Source organism: Neoarius graeffei, chromosome 5, assembly GCF_027579695.1.
Source record: "Neoarius graeffei isolate fNeoGra1 chromosome 5, fNeoGra1.pri, whole genome shotgun sequence".
NCBI classification, from domain to species: domain Eukaryota; kingdom Metazoa; phylum Chordata; class Actinopteri; order Siluriformes; family Ariidae; genus Neoarius; species Neoarius graeffei.
In genome coordinates this window covers 1,476,348-1,494,661 of record NC_083573.1, presented here as the reverse complement: position 1 = coordinate 1,494,661, position 18,314 = coordinate 1,476,348, and the positions used below count along the sequence as shown (strand labels likewise).

Genomic DNA, 18,314 nt, shown 5'->3' with positions numbered 1-18,314 from the left:
GACATGCTTCAATGTTATTGCTTTTTACCTCAATCCCCTTGGAGTGCAGGAATGCTAACACCTGTTTCTCCACAGAGTTAGCATCCTCCTCATTCAGTTCCTCTCCATCTCTTCTCGCCACTGCTCCAGCATATGAGCGGGGTTGAATTTGCAGTCCGGTCACAATGATGTCATTCATCCGGGTGTACTGCTCCAGCTCCTCCACTCGGTTCTCGAGAATGGCGATCCTCTTTGCCTTCTCTGAATTCTGCAGCCTCAGAGCTTTGACCTCTTCTACCAGGTCCAGGATGGTCTTCTGCTGCACCCTGACAGCAGAGATTTCTTCCCCCAGAAAGTCGAGGGATTTTTTAATATCATCAATCTCCTCGACCGTAGGAGCTTTCTTCGGGGGCATTGCGTTTGTTATTACGCGGCCCGTTCCTGCGCAACCTCTCGGCCCGCTCTCGCGCAGCCTCGCTCCCGCGCAACCTCTCGGCCCGCTCTCGCGCAACCTCTCGGCCCGCTCTCGCGCAGCCTCGCTCCCGCGCAACCTCTCGGCCCGCTCTCGCGCAACCTCTCGGCCCGCTCTCGCGCAGCCTCGCTCCCGCGCAACCTCTCGGCCCGCTCTCGCGCAGCTTCGCTCCCGCGCAACCTCTCGGCCCGCTCTCGCGCAGCTTCGCTCCCCTCAAATGAGGATGGGCTCCCTTTTGAGTCTGGTTCCTCTCGAGGTTTCTTCCTCATGTCGTCTGAGGGAGTTTTTCCTTGCCACCGTTGCCGCAGGCTTGCTCATTGGGGATAGATTAAGGATAAAATTAGCTCATGTTTTAAGTCATTCAAATTGTGTAAAGTTGCTTTGCGACAATGTTTATTGTTAAAAGTGCAACACACATAAACTTGACTTGACTTAAGGTGTAAAGATCTGAGTGACTTTGACAATAGTCAAATCTTTGGAGCTAGATGGTCAGAGCATCTCCAAAATAGCGAGGCTTGTGGGGTGCATCTGGCCAGAAGTGGTGTGAATCTCCTGAGAGTGGTCTGAGGAGGGATGAACCATGAACCGGCAACAGGTTGCTGGGCACCCAAGGCTCATCGATGCCTGAGGGCAACAAAGGCTATTCCATCTGGTCCGAGCCAACAGATGGGCTACTGTGGCATAAGTCACAGAATATTTTAATGATGGTTCCTGAAGGAACGTGTCACAACACCCTGCTGTATATGGGGCTGCGTAGCTTCAGACCTGGCAGAGTGCCCGTGCTCAGCCCTGTCCTCTGGTAAAAGCACCCACAAGAAGCACACAATCACCAGAACTGGACCTTGGATCAACAGAAGATGGTCTTCCCATTTTCTTTGACATCACATGGCTTTGGCAGCATATTAGTGGTCAAAATGTTTTGGATCATTGGCATATTTTACAATATTGTTTACTGATGACATTACAAGTGCACACGTGTGATTTTAAAGATGTATAATTAAAAAAAAAAAAAAACAGGCTTACCACTTGTTATGTCTGTTTGTTAGATTAATGTTTCACTCCCATCCCATGTTAATTCTCACAGAGAACTCTGCATTTCTCTTGGATTATATTGATGATAAACATGGAACTCAAAATGATCTCACCTGTTTGTATCTCGCAGTGTGGGACGTGCAGATAAAGAATTGAACCTTCTGAGCAGTTGATGTTGTACAGGGGTCCTGCAGGCTGGAATTGGCCCAGGCCCTGCAACTGACCGTTATCCCAGGACACGATTGTGTACAGCACTTCCCCATTCTCTTTCATCTCAAAGCCAAGGTTGGTCAATTTACAATGAAACTGACCAGCACGAGAGCAACGAAATCTGCAGAGTAAAATACAGAAAGGACAGTAAAAACAAAAAATTGGCTTGCTTTTTTACATCAATAATTCAGCAGATTTTTATGAAGGACAGAATAAAATATGCCTGAGGTACCTGTATGCACCGCCGTCATCACCGTGTTTCACTAATTCAGGGATGAATACCTCTGTGATGACTGAATGCTTCTGAACAGGAGAAAACAGTCATAATAAATTTACACATTATCCAGAGATGAATAATTATTCTGTGGTGCCAGTGAACCTACATATATGAAGACTCAAAAATAGTACAGTTGAGACCAAAAGTTTACATACACTCATATCAATGTTATTTCCAAAGGAGATCATTTGAAAATAATAGCTCAGAAAAGCTTTTATTTCCTGTATCAGGTTTCCTGTCAGTCAGAATTTTACATACACTTTATTAACATTTGGTGGCATTGCCTTTTAATTGCTTGAACTTGAATCAAATACTTTGGGTAGCTTTTCACAAGCTTCTCACAATACTTCTGCTCGTTCCTTCTGACAAGACTGGTATCACTCAGTGAGGTTTATGGGCCTCTTTGCTCAGAAACAAGTTTTCAGTTCAGACCACAAATGTTCTATTGAATCCAGGTCTGGGCTTTGTGATAGCCACTCCAATATTTTCACTTTGTTGTCTATATAGCATTTTGTTATAATTTGGACATAGAGTATGCTTAGAATCGATGTCCAGCTGGAAGACCTAGTTGTGGTCAAATTTTAACTTTCTGCCTGATGTCTGAAATATTGCTTCATTATTTCGAGATAATCCTCCTTCCACATGATGTCCATTTTCTGAGGTGCACCAGTCTCTTTTTTTCCAAGAAAACACCCCACACATGATGCAGCCAACCCCATGCTTCTCAGTAAGGATGGTATTCTTCATTTTAAATGCCTCATCTTTTTCCCTTCATACAGAGTGCTGATTTATTACAGCCGACTAGTATTTTCTGTTTGTTTCACCTACACTGTATTGATAAACCTTATTTGAAAAAACATGACATTACCTGCTCTCTGTTCTCCTGCTGCAACTTCTGGTTTTGTTCACTGTTTAAAAACAGATTGACAAGATGATAATTAATGATGGGTCCAAAAATATTTGGAGAGTGAAGTTATTTTAGGTGTCTACCACAATGTATAGGATTTGAAATTAAAAATGAAGCTCAAAGTGCAGATTTTCAGCTTTAATTTGAGGATATTTACATCCAAATCAAGTGAACAATGGAGGAATTACAGCATTTTTGTATCCAAAATTACTGGAGAATGAATATCGTACAATCTTGTCATTTTCAATACTTGGTAGCAAATCCTGTGCTGTAAATGACTGACTGAAGTCTGGAACCCATATTCACCAGATGCCGGGTTTCTTCCTCGGTGATGCTCTGGAAGGCCTTTATTGAAGTTGTATTCAGTTCCTGATTGTTCTTGAGGGCATTTTGTCTTCAGTTTTACTTTCAGCAAGTGAAATGCATGCTTAGTAGGATTCAGGTCTGGTGATTGTCTTGGCCGTTGCAAAACATTCCAGTTCTCTGTCTGAAGAAGCACTGGGTTGCTTTTGAATTATGCTTTGGCTCATTGTCCATTTGCCCTTTAAAACATCTTCCAAAGGGTTTTGAAGCATTTGGCTAACTCTGATCAGATCATACAGCTCTCAACACAACATAAGTGATCCTGCTGCTTTTGTCACACAGGCAATAAACACAAAGGAAACAGTTCCACTGGCAGTCGTCCATGCCCACAGCATGAGTGATATGCTCCATAATCAGTCCCTTCCCTTCCCCACACTGTCTCCCCATGATATCTTCCCATCATTCCCATCCCATCAGGTTGATCTCTGTCTCATCTGTCCACAAGATATTCTCAAAGAGGACAGATTAATAAATAAATGTGTGTGTATTATTAAAGGTCCCATGGCATGAAATTTTCACTTTCTGAGGTTTTTTAACGTTAAAATGAGTTCCTCTGACCTTCGTAATTCACCCCAGTGGCTAGAAATTTCATAATGTGTAAACCAAACTATGCCCAACATTTGAGAATGGCGCGTCAAAACGGCACGTTAATAAACTCTTCCCTTGCCTACGTCAGCAAGGGAGATGATCCCCACGCCCCCCCCTCTGGATTCCCACCCACTGTATGGATTGCCCGCCCAGCTTAAAAGTTGCCACCAAACATGGAAGTTGCGCTGTACATGGATGTGACAACACAGAAAGGAGTCTGTTTTTACTGCCGATGGGAGAGCCCCTGAAGACGCAGTGGCTTAATTTTATTTACTCCAATAATACGCCATCGAGTCTACCTAAGACGGTGTATGTTTGTCGGAAGCATTTTCCTGATGAATGTTTCCACAACTTGGGACAGTACAGGGCAGGTTTTGCACATCAACTGTCACTGAAGCCTGGGTCCGTACCAAGCATCCCTGCCGCATCAGCAACAAACACCGAACAAGTAAGTGTATAACTGTTAAGTCGTTTTGCCGTGTTTTAAAATCGGTGCCACGTTAGCCTTGCAATGGCTGCATTAGCTGTGCAGCTAACCGCTTCCTGCAGTTAGCCAGGTACTCTGCGCTACAAAACCAAAAAGCATGCAGCATGCTCTGTTATAATAGCCAATCAAAACAGTTTTTACAAAGACACACACATTCTTTTTTTTTAAGTCACTCGTTCATTTTTGTTTGTTTGTTCAGTAAAAACCCAAACATTTGTTGAGTTTATTTTATTTCCTCGAGTCGCACCTTAAATGACATCAGCGCGCGGTATTTTTCCCTTCGCGGTTTGTTCCTTCTCTCTCGCCATAGTAAGACACACACATCCGCTTGTTCTGACCCACTGGAGGTAGCGTCACAGTGCTGTTAGCCAATCAGAGGTAACACATTTACATGTCATGAATATTAATAAGACCCGCCCCCACCCTCTACCCTTCCCCGCCTCCTGCTTCTCATTAGCAAAACGACGCACTGGGAAAAGCGCTGAAATGGGGCTTTCTCCCAGGAGGCTATATCTACGTGCCAAGGGTTCATTTCGAGAAAGGCTGCGGATATAACATCCGGAAACCTCCATGAGCCCGTTTAAAGCATCAACAAACCACCATGCCATGGGACCTTTAATATTCAATTCAAATATTTTGTGTTTTGTCAATTCACTATATATCCAGGACATATAGGAGAATAGAAATACTGTTTCTCACCTTACTTGTAAAATCGTGTGTGTGTGTAATTTTTATATATATTTGTATTAGCTGTTGGGGAATGATTGTGTTGAATGCTGAAGTGTAATTCAAGAACATCATTCGCACATAGGTGTTCTTTGAGTCCAGGTGAGTGAGGGCTGGGTGAAGAGCAGCGGAAATAGCATCCTCTGTGGACCTGTTTGACCTATATGCAAACTGGAATGGGTCATGAGAGGGAGGGAGGATGGACTTGATGTTCTGCATGAACAGCAGCTCAAAGCATTTCATGATGATAGAAGTCAGTGCTACAGGTCAATAGTCATTATAGCTGGATGGGAGGGGCTTCTTGGGCACTGGTATTATGGTTGTGGCTTTGAAACACGTGGGGACAACAGCTTGGTTCAGGGAGATGTTGAAGATGTTAGTGAGGACATCCTTGAGCTCCATGGCACAGTCCTTCAAAACACGACCAGGTATGTTGTCTGGTCCAGCTGCCTTACGTGGGTTGATCCTAGAGAGGGTCCTCGCCATGCTGGCTGGAGCCAGACATACAGCCTGCTCGTCCGGGGGAGGAGTGGTCTTCTGTGCTGGTGTATTGTTTGTTTCAAAGCATCCAAAGAAGTCATTGAGGCAGTTTAGCAACGTGTTGTCACTCTCACAGGTCTGTGGTGGGAGTTTGTAGTTTGTGAGGGTTTGGATGCCATGCCAGAGAGACTGTGCATCTCTGGTGTTGCTGAAGCGTCTAGATATTTTCTTACCGGACTGATGTTTTGCCTCCCTGATGCCGCAGGATAGGTCGGCTCTTGCTGTTGCTCGTCCTGCGGTATCACCGGCCCTAAAGGCTGCACCCTGAGCCCTCAGGAGCCTGTGAACTTCTCCTGTCACCCAAGGCTTCTGGTTAGCATGAACAGTGATGGTTTTGCAGTAAGTGACATCAGTGCATTTGATCATCAGTGACTGCCTTGGTGTGTTCCTTTATGTCTATGTGGTCATTGTAAGTGGCTGCTTCTTTGAAAATGTCCCAGTGTGTGGTGCTAAAACAGTCCTTCAAAGCATAGGAGGCCCCCTCTGGCCACATAGATACCTGCTTTTGTGTTGGTCTGATGGCTCTCACTCTGGGTTTATATGCAGGTCTCAGCATGATGGTGATTTGATCAGAGAGACCTACGTGGGGGAGGAGGGAGGCTTTGTAAGCTCCTTTGTGGGTTGTGTACACCAAGTCCAGTAAGTTGTCTCCGCTTGTTGGAAAGTCCACATGTCGATGTATTTTGGACAGTAAAATATTTAAATCTGCGTGATTGAAGTCTCCTGCTGTGATGAAGAATCCATCTGGGTGAGCTGGCTGTTGTTCACTGATGGCCTGGTAGAGTTCATCAAGTGCCTCGCGCCGAACATTGGTGTTAGCGGTGGGAGGGATGTAAACAGTGATGAGCAGAATCGATGTACGCTCCCTCGGTAGGTAGAAGGGTCGGCACTTGATGATGAGAAACTTCGCCAGTGGCGAACAGTGTTTGTGGACAACAGTAGCATTCCAGCACCAAGTGTTGCTGATGTAAGCACACACTCCCCTCCCATGGGTCTTGCCTCCTTCCATAAAGGCTCAGTCGGCGCGGTAGCATGTTAACCCAGCTAGCTGAATAGCAGAGTCTGGGATCTTGTCATTCAGCCAGGATTCCATAAAGATGAAAACACAGCAGGCCCCACATCACGTAATGCAGATCTCATGAGTTTTATGTGGTCTATTTCATTGTCTAGTGAGCATGCGTTGGCCAGAATGAGGGATGGTATCACAGGTCTGTGCGGGCTTGTGGCTAGCCTAGCCCTGATGCCGCCATGCTTGCCACGCTTCTGTTTCCTCTCACACCACTTCTGGCACCTCCTCTCTAGGTGAGACACAGCAGGCAAGTCCGGTGAAGTAGTAATCTGGCAGAGAAGACCCAGGCCTTGAAGTTTCTCTCTGACTTTCTGGCCCAAGACAAGATGTTTGGTCTTGTTTCCAATGGCCAGAAGGCAGTGGCAACAATATCTTGTGAGCGATGTCGTCGGTGCACTACTCAGACACGTGCATAGACAAAGCACACAGACATACACTAGAACACACACTAGCACTAAACATGGAGAGAGAGAGAGAGAGGGGCAAGTAGAATATTTTTTTTATATTATATATATATATATATATATACACACACACACACTACATCTTTTGGTAAACCCTTTGTATTTACTCTGGTGAAGTCTTCTCTTTACTGTTGACATTGACACAGATACAACTTCATCCTGGCGAGTGTTCTTTATCTGGCTACCTGTTGTGAAGGGATTTTTCTTCGCCAGGGAAAGAATTCTATTGTCCACCAGTTGTTTTTGAAGGTCTTCCAGGCCTTTTGGTGTCACTGAGCTCACAAATGCATTGCTTCTTATAAGAATGTACCAAATAGTTGATTTGGCCACACTTAATGTTTTGCCATCACTCTGATGGGTTTATTTTGATTTTTCAGATTAATGATGACTTGGACTTCAGAATGATCACCTGCTTCACAAGCAGTGACTGCTCTCTAGACTTCATAAAAGAGTTCACAGCAACAGGCTCCAAGGGCAAATCCCACACTTGAAATCATCTCTGCACCTTTGATCTGCTTACCTGTAAGTGAAATAATGGGGGAAGAAGACACATTTGGCCATGGATCAGCTGAGCAGCCAACTGTCGAATACTTTTGGTCCCTTGAAAAAAAGAGGCTGGGGTGTCAGCACCATCCACAAAGTGCTGTAATTCCTTCAACAGGTGGCACGGTGGTGTCGTGGTTAGCACTGTCACCTCACAGCAAGAAGGTTCTGGGTTCGAGCTCAGTGGCCGACAGGGGGCCTTTCTGTGTGGAGTTTGCATGTTCTCCCCGTGTCCGCATGGGTTTCCTCTGGGTGCTCCGGTTTCCCCCACAGTCCAAAGACATGCAGTTAGGTTAACATGGGGTGGCCTTGGGCTGACGTGCCCTTGAGCAAGGTACCTAACCCCTAACTGCTTTTTGGGTGCTATAGTATGGCTACCCACTGTTCTGTCTGTCTGTGTCTGTTCATTCACTGCTTCAGATGGGTTAAAGGCAGAGGATGAATTTCTTTGTGCTTGAGTGTGCATGTAACAAATAAAGGCTGCTTCTTCAACGTTCAACAGATTTGGATGTAAATACATTCAAATTAAAGCTGGAAGTCTGCACTTTGAAGTCATACTCCTGACTTAAATCCACTTCCAATGTACTATGGGATCAATAATTTTATCATTGTCTGAATATTTATGGACCCGACTGTATATCGTCAGAAGAAATATTTATTGTAAATGAGAGGATTCATTCCTCACTGCTGTTTGTCAGTTTCCTGGTGTCTGGGTTGTTCATCAGAATCCTGAAGCTCTTCTTCATCTGGACACCTGCTCAGAGAATCAAACACTTCCATGAGCACACACAGACACAAATTTTTATATTTATATATATATATATATATATATATATATATATATATATATATATATATATATATACACACACACACAACCCCGATTCCAAAAAAGTTGGGACAAAGTACAAATTGTAAATAAAAACGGAATGTAACGATGTGGAAGTTTCAAAATTCCATATTTTATTCAGAATAGAACATAGATGACATATCAAATGTTTAAACTGAGAAAATGTATCATTTAAAGAGAAAAATTAGGTGATTTTTAAATTTCATGACAACACATTTAAAAAAAGTTGGGACAAGGCCATGTTTACCACTGTGAGACATCCCCTTTTCTCTTTACAACAGTCTGTAAACGTCTGGGGACTGAGGAGACAAGTTGCTCAAGTTTAGGGATAGGAATGTTAACCCATTCTTGTCTAATGTAGGATTCTAGTTGCTCAACTGTCTTAGATCTTTTTTGTCGTATCTTCCATTTTATGATGCGCCAAATGTTTTCTATGGGTGAAAGATCTGGACTGCAGGCTGGCCAGTTCAGTACCCAGACCCTTCTTCTACGCAGCCATGATGCTGTAATTGATGCAGTATGTGGTTTGGCATTGCCATGTTGGAAAATGCAAGGTCTTCCCTGAAAGAGACGTCGTCTGGATGGGAGCATATGTTGCTCTAGAACCTGGATATACCTTTCAGCATTGATGGTGTCTTTCCAGATGTGTAAGCTGCCCATGCCACACGCACTAATGCAACCCCATACCATCAGAGATGCAGGCTTCTGAACTGAGCACTGATAACAACTTGGGTCATCCTTCTCCTCTTTAGTCCGAATGGCACGGCGTCCCTGATTTCAGTAAAGAACTTCAAATTTTGATTCGTCTGACCACAGAACAGTTTTCCACTTTGCCACAGTCCATTTTAAATGAGCCTTGGCCCAGAGAAGACGTCTGCGCTTCTGGATCATGTTTAGATATGGCTTCTTCTTTGAACTATAGAGTTTTAGCTGGCAATGGCGGATGGCACGGTGAATTGTGTTCACAGATAATGTTCTCTGGAAATATTCCTGAGCCCATTTTGTGATTTCCAATACAGAAGCATGCCTGTATGTGATGCAGTGCCGTCTAAGGGCCCGAAGATCACAGGCACCCAGTATGGTTTTCCGGCCTTGACCCTTACGCACAGAGATTCTTCCAGATTCTCTGAATCTTTTGATGCTATTATGCACTGTAGATGATGATATGTTCAAACTCTTTGCAATTTTACACTGTCGAACTCCTTTCTGATATTGCTCCACTATTTGTCGGCGCAGAATTAGGGGGATTGGTGATCCTCTTCCCATCGTTACTTCTGAGAGCCGCTGCCACTCCAAGATGCTCTTTTTATACCCAGTCATGTTAATGACCGGGCGGCACGGTGGTGTAGTGGTTAGCGCTGTCGCCTCACAGCAAGAAGGTCCTGGGTTCGAGCCCCGGGGCCGGCGAGGGCCTTTCTGTGCGGAGTTTGCATGTTCTCCCCGTGTCCGCGTGGGTTTCCTCCGGGTGCTCCGGTTTCCCCCACAGTCCAAAGACATGCAGGTTAGGTTAACTGGTGACTCTAAATTGACCATAGGTGTGAATGTGAGTGTGAATGGTTGTCTGTGTCTATGTGTCAGCCCTGTGATGACCTGGCGACTTGTCCAGGGTGTACCCCGCCTTTCGCCCGTAGTCAGCTGGGATAGGCTCCAGCTTGCCTGCGACCCTGTAGAAGGATAAAGTGGCTACAGATAATGAGATGAGATGTTAATGACCTATTGCCAATTGACCGAATGAGTTGCAATTTGGTTCTCGAGCTGTTCCTTTTTTGTACCTTTAACATTTCCAGCCTCTTGTTGCCCCTGTCCCAACTTTTTTGAGATGTGTTGCTGTCATGAAATTTCAAATGAGCCAATATTTGGCATGAAATTTCAAAACGTCTCACTTTTGACATTTGATATGTTGTCTATGTTCTATTGTGAATACAATATCAGTTTTTGAGATTTGTAAATTATTGCATTCCGTTTTTATTTCCAATTTGTACTTTGTCCCAACTTTTTTGGAATCGGGGTTGTGTGTGTGTGTGTGTGTGTACATATATATAAAATCAAACACACACACACACACACATCACAAAACCATGCTCAATATTTCATAGAATAGAATAATTAACAGTCTTTGAGGACAAAAAAAAAAAAAAGACTCCAATAGCCTCAAAATGACAGACTTGAATGTCTCCATTTAAAATTCTGAATATTTAAATAAATACATCAATAGAGTCATGGGAAAAAATAAGTACATCTCATGGAAATTGTAGACTTTTCTCAACATATTTAAATAAGCAAACATTTCAATCTCTGACACAGTGCCTACAGATAAAGGTGGTATACTCCAACAAACAACACACAAAATTCACATTTTCTAGTCATTTTCATAATTCAAATTTAAAAAGTAAAAAAAAAAAGTCAGTATACCCTGACCTTTATCACACATTTAAGTCCATAAAATTCGACTCCGGTGTTCCAGATAAGGTGCCATTGTTTAGAACCTCCTGCAGGTGAACGTGCAGGTGGAACCCGTTTTATTTAAACCTGACATCTTGGGTATAGTGTCCTCTTTGCTCTTGAAGTGTGTGGTGTCATCATGCCAAGATCTAAAGAGCGCTCTAAGGACCTCAGAAAAAAAAAGCTGTGGATGCCAATGAATCTGGAAAGGGATTTAAAAAGATTTCTAAATTATGAGAAATAAATCATTCCACTGTGAGGAAAATCAGCTACAAGTGATGTAGATTTCAAAAAACTGCCAGTTTGTCCAGGACTGGCAGCCCCAGCAAATTTAGCCCAAGAACAGATTGTTTGATGCTAAAAGAAGGCGAGAACAACCTCAAACTTTCATCACTGGGTCTGCAGGTAACTCTTGCAACTGTTGGTGTGAAAGTACAAACATCTACAATCGGAAAGAGATTGAACAAATTTGACCTGCATGGGAGGCATGCCAGGAAAAACGTCTTTACTTTCCAAAAGAAACATTAAAGCAAGACTACAGTTTGCTTGTCACGACCCAAAGGCCACGGAAACCGATAGGACCCAATATGCAACAACAGGAAATGAGTGGAAGCATACCTGAGGAGTTGATTCATGAGGTGGGCAGGCAGGTGACAGGCACAGCAGCACAGTCCAAAACCAACTTGGTGAGATCCAGGAAGATGGCATTAAGTCCCAAAAAATGGCAGGCAAAGTCATATAATCCACAACGTAAACAAAGTCTGAAGCCAAAGTCACAACGTGCGGTCCCAAAAACATCAAGTAAAAATCATAATCCAAAAAACAAACTCTAGGAGCCAAGCGTGAATATGAGCAAGACTAAACTTACAGCGAGTATTTATCCACACCAGGTGACTCTCCTTGGTGTGTTTATATAGAGGGGCAGATGAGAAATGCATAGCAGGTGTGCTAACACAGTGCAGGGAGAACAGGGAAAAATGCAGCGCAGAGCACAAGGCACAGGTCAGGATCTGGAAGTTCTAGGCTGGATTGTGACAGTACCCCCCACCCTTAAGGATGCCTCTGGGTGTCCCAGACAGGGCTCCCAGGTACTTGTGGTGGAAATTACTGATGAGCACAGGGTCGAGGATGAAATGTGCCAGCGCCCAGGACCTCTCCTCTGGCCTATAGTCCTCCCAGTTGACCAGATACTGTTGCCCTCACCCTCTTCGATGGACCTGTAGTAGTTTCCTGACTGTGTAGGCCTCTCCTCCATCGACAATCCTGGGAGGGGGAAGGGTCTTGGAAGGGGCTGGAAACCAGGGGTCTTAATTGAGAGGCATGAAAAGATGGGTGAAGGTCGCATAGACCTGGGCAACACTAATCTAACAATGGTGGGGTTGATGACCTAAGAAATGGGGAAGGGGCCAACAAACCTGGGGGCCAGCTTGCGTGAGCAGACCCTGAGAGGAAACTGGCTGTGGACACCCTTTTGTCCTGGATGGTAGGCAGGAGCCAGCCTGCGATGTCAATCTGCCATCCTTTTGTACGTTTGGTTGTTGCACAAGAGATGACATCTGGCATTTGCCCAAACTCTGTGGCAGTGTTGGATAAAGGCTTGGGCTGAAGGAACAGATGCTGCCTCCTCCTCCTGTTCAGGGAAAAGAGGGAGCTGGTAACCAAGGCAACACTAGAAGGGAATCAGCCCGGTGGATGATGATGATGGAAGGCTGTTGTGGGTGCATTTGATCCAGCGGAGCACCTGGCTCCAGAAAGATGGATCACCATATGTTAGGCACTGTAAAGCGACCTCCAACTTCTGATTGGTGCACTCTGTCTGCCTGTTAATCTGGGAGTGGTAACCCAAGGAGAGGCTGGGAGTGGCCCCAATGAGTTTGCAGAACTCTTTCCAGAAATGAGTGGAAAATTGAGGGCCTCAGTCAGACACAATGTCCGTAGGCAGACCGTGAATTCGAAACATGTGGGAGATAAACAGTTCCATAGTCTCTTTAGCTGAAGGCAACTTAGGGAGGGAACGAAGTGAGCCACCTGAGAGAAGCGATTGATGATTGTCATGATGCGAGTTTTGCCTTTGGTGCTTGGGAGGCCAGTGACAAAATCCACCACAATGTGGGACCAAGGATGGCACGGTACAGGTAGGGGTCTGAATAATCTAGCAGCAGGTTGATTGTTAGTCTTGTTCCTGGAGCAGACATCACAGGCTGTCACAAATGTCCGAATGTCTTGCCGCATTGTCGGCCACCAGAAGCATTGCCTGAGGACAGTAAGGGTCTGGACTGCCCCAGGGTGACAGGCTAGGAGGGAGCTGTGCCCCCACTGAAGTACTTGGGAGCGCATGCAAGGGGGCACATACAAACAGTTGGGTGGACCATTGCTTGGTCCTGGATCATTGGACAAGGCGTTTAGGACCGTAGTTTCTGTGTCAAGTTGGGTGGCAACCAAAAGGCAATGGGCAGGGAGGATGGGCTCAGTAGTGTCTTGCTGAGAGTCCAAAGAAAACTGCCTGGAAAGAGCATCTGGCTTGATGTTCTTGGAGCCAGGTCTAAAGCAGAGCACAAAGTTGAACTGGGAGAAAAACAGAGACCATCTGGCTTGGCATGCATTGAGATGCTTTGCAGTCCTGAGCTACTCAATATTTTTATGGTCTGTCCAAATGATAAATGGGATCTCAGTCCCCTCCAACCAATGCCTCCATTCTTCTAGGGCCAGCTCGATAGCTAGCAATTCACGATCCCCAATGCCATAGTTGTGTTTGGCTAGGGTCATGCGACAGGAAAAGAATGTGCAGGGGTGTACCTTGTTATCCTTGGCTGACCTCTGGGACACCAGTCCTGACACCAGTGTCAGAGGTGTCCATTTTGAGAATGAACTGAATGGTGGGATCTGCGATGATGAGAACTGGCGCAGTAGTGAATCTGTTTTTCAGAGAAGGCTTTCTCAGCATGGTCCATCCAAGAGAAGGGGTGTTTGGAGGATGTGAGTTTGGTCAGACGTGCAGCAATAGTGCTGTAGTTCTTGATGAACCTTTGGTAAAAGTTAGCAAATGCCAAAAAACACTGATTTGAGTGCCTTGTATTCTGCTGGGTCCATAGTATGGTGGATCAATTCTGTCATGACCCAAAGGCCATGGAAACAGAGAGGACCCAATGTACAACTACAGGAAATGAGTGAAAGCGAGGAGTTGATTCGCCAGGCGGGCAGGCAGGTGACAGGCACAGCAGCACAGTCCAAAACCAACTTGGTGAGATCCAGAAAGATGGTGTTAAGTCCCGAAAAACAGCAGGAAAAGTCTTAATCCACAATGTAAACAAAGTCCCGAGCCAAAGTCACAGTGGCAGGTCCCAAAATGGCAAGCAAATCGTAATCCACAACATAAAGTCCAAATGCAAAGTGACAGGTCCCAAAAACGGCAGGCAAAAATCGTAATCCAAAAAACGCAAACAAAGTCGAGGAACCAAGTGGAAGCGTGAACATGAGCAAGACTAAACTTACCATGAGTATTTATCTGCACCGGGTGAATCTCCTCAGTGTGTTTAGAGAGGCAGATGACAAACATGTAGCAGGTGTGCAAACACAGCACGGAGAGACTGGGGAAAAATGCAGAGCAGAGCACAAGGCACAGGTCAGGATCTGGAAGTTCTGGACTGGATCAGGACATTGCCAATGAACATATAGGCAAAGCCCAGGTATTTTGAAGTAATGTGTTCTGGACAGACGAATCAAAGGTACAGTTGTTTGGGCACAGTAAGAGTACACGTGTGGTGCAGACCAAAGATGGCTTTTCAGCACAAGAACCTCATACCAACTATAAAGCATGGTGGTGGAAATGTTCTGGTTTGGGTTTGCTTTGCTGCCTGAGAGACTGGGAAGCTTGCATTCATTGATTCAATTATTAATTCATATCAAAGAGTGCTTGAAGATAATGTGAGGCCATTTGTTCAAAAATTGAAGATGAACCTGAGGTGGACCTTTTCAACAAGATGGTGATCCTGAGCACATGAGCAAATCCACCAAGGAACAGCTCAAAAAGAAGAAATGGAGTGTTATGGAACGACCTCGTCAAAGCCCAGATTTGAACCCCACTGAAATGTTGTGGGGAGCTTTGAAAAGGGCAGTTGATGCAAAAAAACCTTCAAACATCTTGTGACTGAAGGAATTTTGCCTGAAAAGTGGTCACAAACTTTCAGCAAGCCAAAGTCAGAGACTGGTGGACCATTATACAAAATGCAGACAAGTTGTTATTTCTGTTAAAGGGAGCAATACTAAATTCTGAAGCCAAGGGTGTACTTACTTTCTCCACTGAATAATATTACAGCTATTAATATTTTTGCTGAATAAATGATTGAAAGAGCTCATTTTCCCTTGTTGTGTTCATCACCTTTATCTGTAGACACTGTATCAAAAGGGTGAAATGTTTGCTTGTTTAAATATGTTGAGAAAAGTCTCCAATTTCCATGGGATTCACTTATTTTTTCACATGACCAAGAGATAGATTAGAGCTCATATTACCTTTTGTTGACTGAAGGTAAGATTAGTGGTTGGGTTTGTGTGTGTGTGTGTGTGTGTGTGTGTGTGTGTGTGTGTGTGTACCTCAGTATCTCCAGTGTACAGTGTGGATTCTCCAGACCAGCAGAGAGCAGCTTCACTCCTGAATCCTGCAGTTTATTTCCACTGAGATTCAGTCCTGTCAGACTGGAGAAAGTAAATCTGATTCTCATGTCCACATTTCAGTGTCTCAGAATAATAATCAAATCAAGTTTATTTGTATAGCGCTTTTAACAATAAACATTATCGCAAAGCAGCTTTACAGAATTTGAACGACTTAAAACATGAGTTAATTTTATCCCTAATCTATCCCCAATGAGCAAGCCTGTGGCGACGGTGGCAAGGAAAAACTCCCTCAGACGACATGAGGAAGAAACCTCGAGAGGAACCAGACTCAAAAGGGAACCCATCCTCATTTGGGCAACAACAGACAGCCTGACTATAATATTAACAGTTTTAACAGGTATAACCCTCAACTGTCCTCATGGGGCCGTCCTTCACAGGAGCGGTGCGATAAAACTCCGACCAGACACAGGGCACCAGGATGGATCAAGCAGGTTCGAGGGGCAGAAGAGGCCAGCATCTCAATCCCAGGATCAACATGTAACTCAGAGGGACAGATTTGGGGGGGGGGGAGAGAGAAAGAAAACACGTTGTTAGGTATGCCCTAAAAATGACAAGTATTAAATCTGTGTGGTAGGCTCGCAGAGACAAGAGTCTTTACATCAGGCATAACACACAACAACGGCATGTTAATATGGTAAAATATATCATGACCTGCTCTGGCTGGATGCTTGATTGGGTGATGGGAGCACACTCCTCAGCAATGATGAGATGCAGATGGGACCCTTAGGGCTGGCCAAGACAATTCAGTTACATTTCACCAGGTCTGGGACATGCGACAGAAGTCTGACGGCCGATTCCCTGCAGGCTACGATAGCCAGTCGAGGTCTCCACCCTCTCCACCAAAAGATTTTCTGTTGACTCCATGTAACTCAGAGGGACAGATTTGGGGTGGAGGGGAGGGAAAGAAAACACAGGTGGTTAGGTATGCCCAATGTCACCTGAATAAGAAGGAACAGTATGCATATTGCACCGAGTACAAGCAGGGACTCTGGCAACTAACTATGACAGCATAACTAAAAGGAGAGAGCCAGAAGGTAACACAGGCATGAGGGAGCCCCGGGACATAAAGCAGCCAGCCACTACACCGTCAACAAACTCGAGTGAGCAAGTGAGTGGGGACTGACAGCATCCATACATCCCAGTTTACCAAAACACTATGTCTGAGGACCCTCCAGATCTACTCCTTTACCTCATAAACACCATTAACAAAAGGCTTGACTAAACAGATATGTTTTCAGCCTAGACTTAAATGCTGAGACTGTGTCTGATTCCCGAACATTACTTGGAAGGCTGTTCCATAACAGTGGGGCTTTGTAAGAAAAGGCTCCGCCCCCTGATGTAGCCTTCACTATACGAGGTACCAGCAGATAGCCTGCACCTTTTGATCTAAGTAGGCGTGGCGGGTCATAAAAGAGCAGAAGTTCACTTAGGTACTGTGGTGCGAGACCATTTAGTGCTTTAAAGGTCAATAGTAGTATTTTATAATCAATACGAAATTTGATTGGGAGCCAATGCAGTGTGGATAAGACAGGGGTGATGTGGTCATATTTTCTAGTTCTAGTAAGGACTCTTGCTGCTGCATTTTGAACTAACTGGAGCTTGTTTATGCAATTACTGGAACATCCAGACAGTAAGGCTGGATAATAATAATCCAACCTGGAGGTAACGAAAGCATGGACTAGTTTTTCTGCATCATGCAATGACATTAAATTTCTTATCTTTGCAATATTTCTGAGATGAAAGAAAGCTATCCGGGTGATGTTATCAATGTGAGTTTCGAATGAAAGACTGGGGTCAATAATCACTCCGAGGTCTTTTACTGCTGCATGTGAAGAAACAGAACGGCCATCCAGAGTCACTGTGTAATCAGAAAACTTACTTCTAGCTGTATGTGGTCCTAGTACAAGTACTTCAGTCTTGTCAGAGTTAAGCAGAAGGAAATTAATAAGCATCCAGTATCCGAGGCTTTTGATGTAGAGATTAATGAAAGTAATTCAGTTTCTTTTAGGGGATTAAAACATTCTAACTGATGATCTGATACAGATACAGTGGTGCTTGAAAGTTTGTGAACCCTTTAGAATTTTCTATATTTCTGCATAAATATGACCAAAAACATCATCAGATTTTCACACAAGTCCTAAAAGTAGATAAAGAGAACCCAGTTAAACAAATGAGACAAAAATATTATACTTGGTCATTTATTTATTGAGGAAAATGATCTAATATTACATATCTGTGAGTGGCAAAAGTATGTGAACCCCTAGGATTAGCAGTTAATTTGAAGGTGAAATTAGAGTCAGGTGTTTTCAATCAATGGGACGACAATCAGGTGTGAGTGGGCACCCTGTTTTATTTAAAGAACAGGGATCTATCAAAGTCTGATCTTTACAACACATGTTTGTGGAAGTGTATCATGGCACGAACAAAGGAGATTTCTGTGGACCTCAGAAAAAGCGTTGTTGATGCTCATCAGGCTGGAAAAGGTTACAAAACCATCTCTAAAGAGTTTGGACTCCACCAATCCACAGTCAAACAGATTGTGTACAAATGGAGGAAATTCAAGACCATTGTTACCCTCCCCAGGAGTGGTCGACCAACAAAGATCACTCCAAGAGCAAGGCGTGTAATAGTCAGCGAGGTCACAAAGGACCCCAGGGTAACTTCTAAGTAACTGAAGACCTCTCTCACATTGGC

The 18,314-nt window shown here is 44.4% G+C and overlaps 1 protein-coding gene across 5 annotated transcripts in view; it reads right to left on the bottom strand.

Annotated features, from left to right (window-relative positions):
- Positions 1–18,314, bottom strand: part of LOC132886368 (NACHT, LRR and PYD domains-containing protein 3-like) — an 84,004-nt gene that overhangs the window by 9,464 nt on the left and 56,226 nt on the right. For 4 of the 5 annotated variants that reach the window (XM_060920937.1, XM_060920940.1, XM_060920942.1 and 1 more), the window contains 5 exons: positions 15,540–15,641; positions 8,343–8,411; positions 2,839–2,878; positions 1,926–1,996; positions 1,597–1,814 (listed from right to left, as the gene is read on the bottom strand). In XM_060920937.1, the coding sequence (XP_060776920.1) occupies positions 1,597–1,814; positions 1,926–1,996; positions 2,839–2,878; positions 8,343–8,411; positions 15,540–15,641 (500 nt within the window). Of the gene's footprint in view, positions 1–542; positions 761–1,596; positions 1,815–1,925; positions 1,997–2,838; positions 2,879–8,342; positions 8,412–15,539; positions 15,642–18,314 lie in introns of those variants that run through there. The other variant, XM_060920941.1, reaches the window with a different exon arrangement.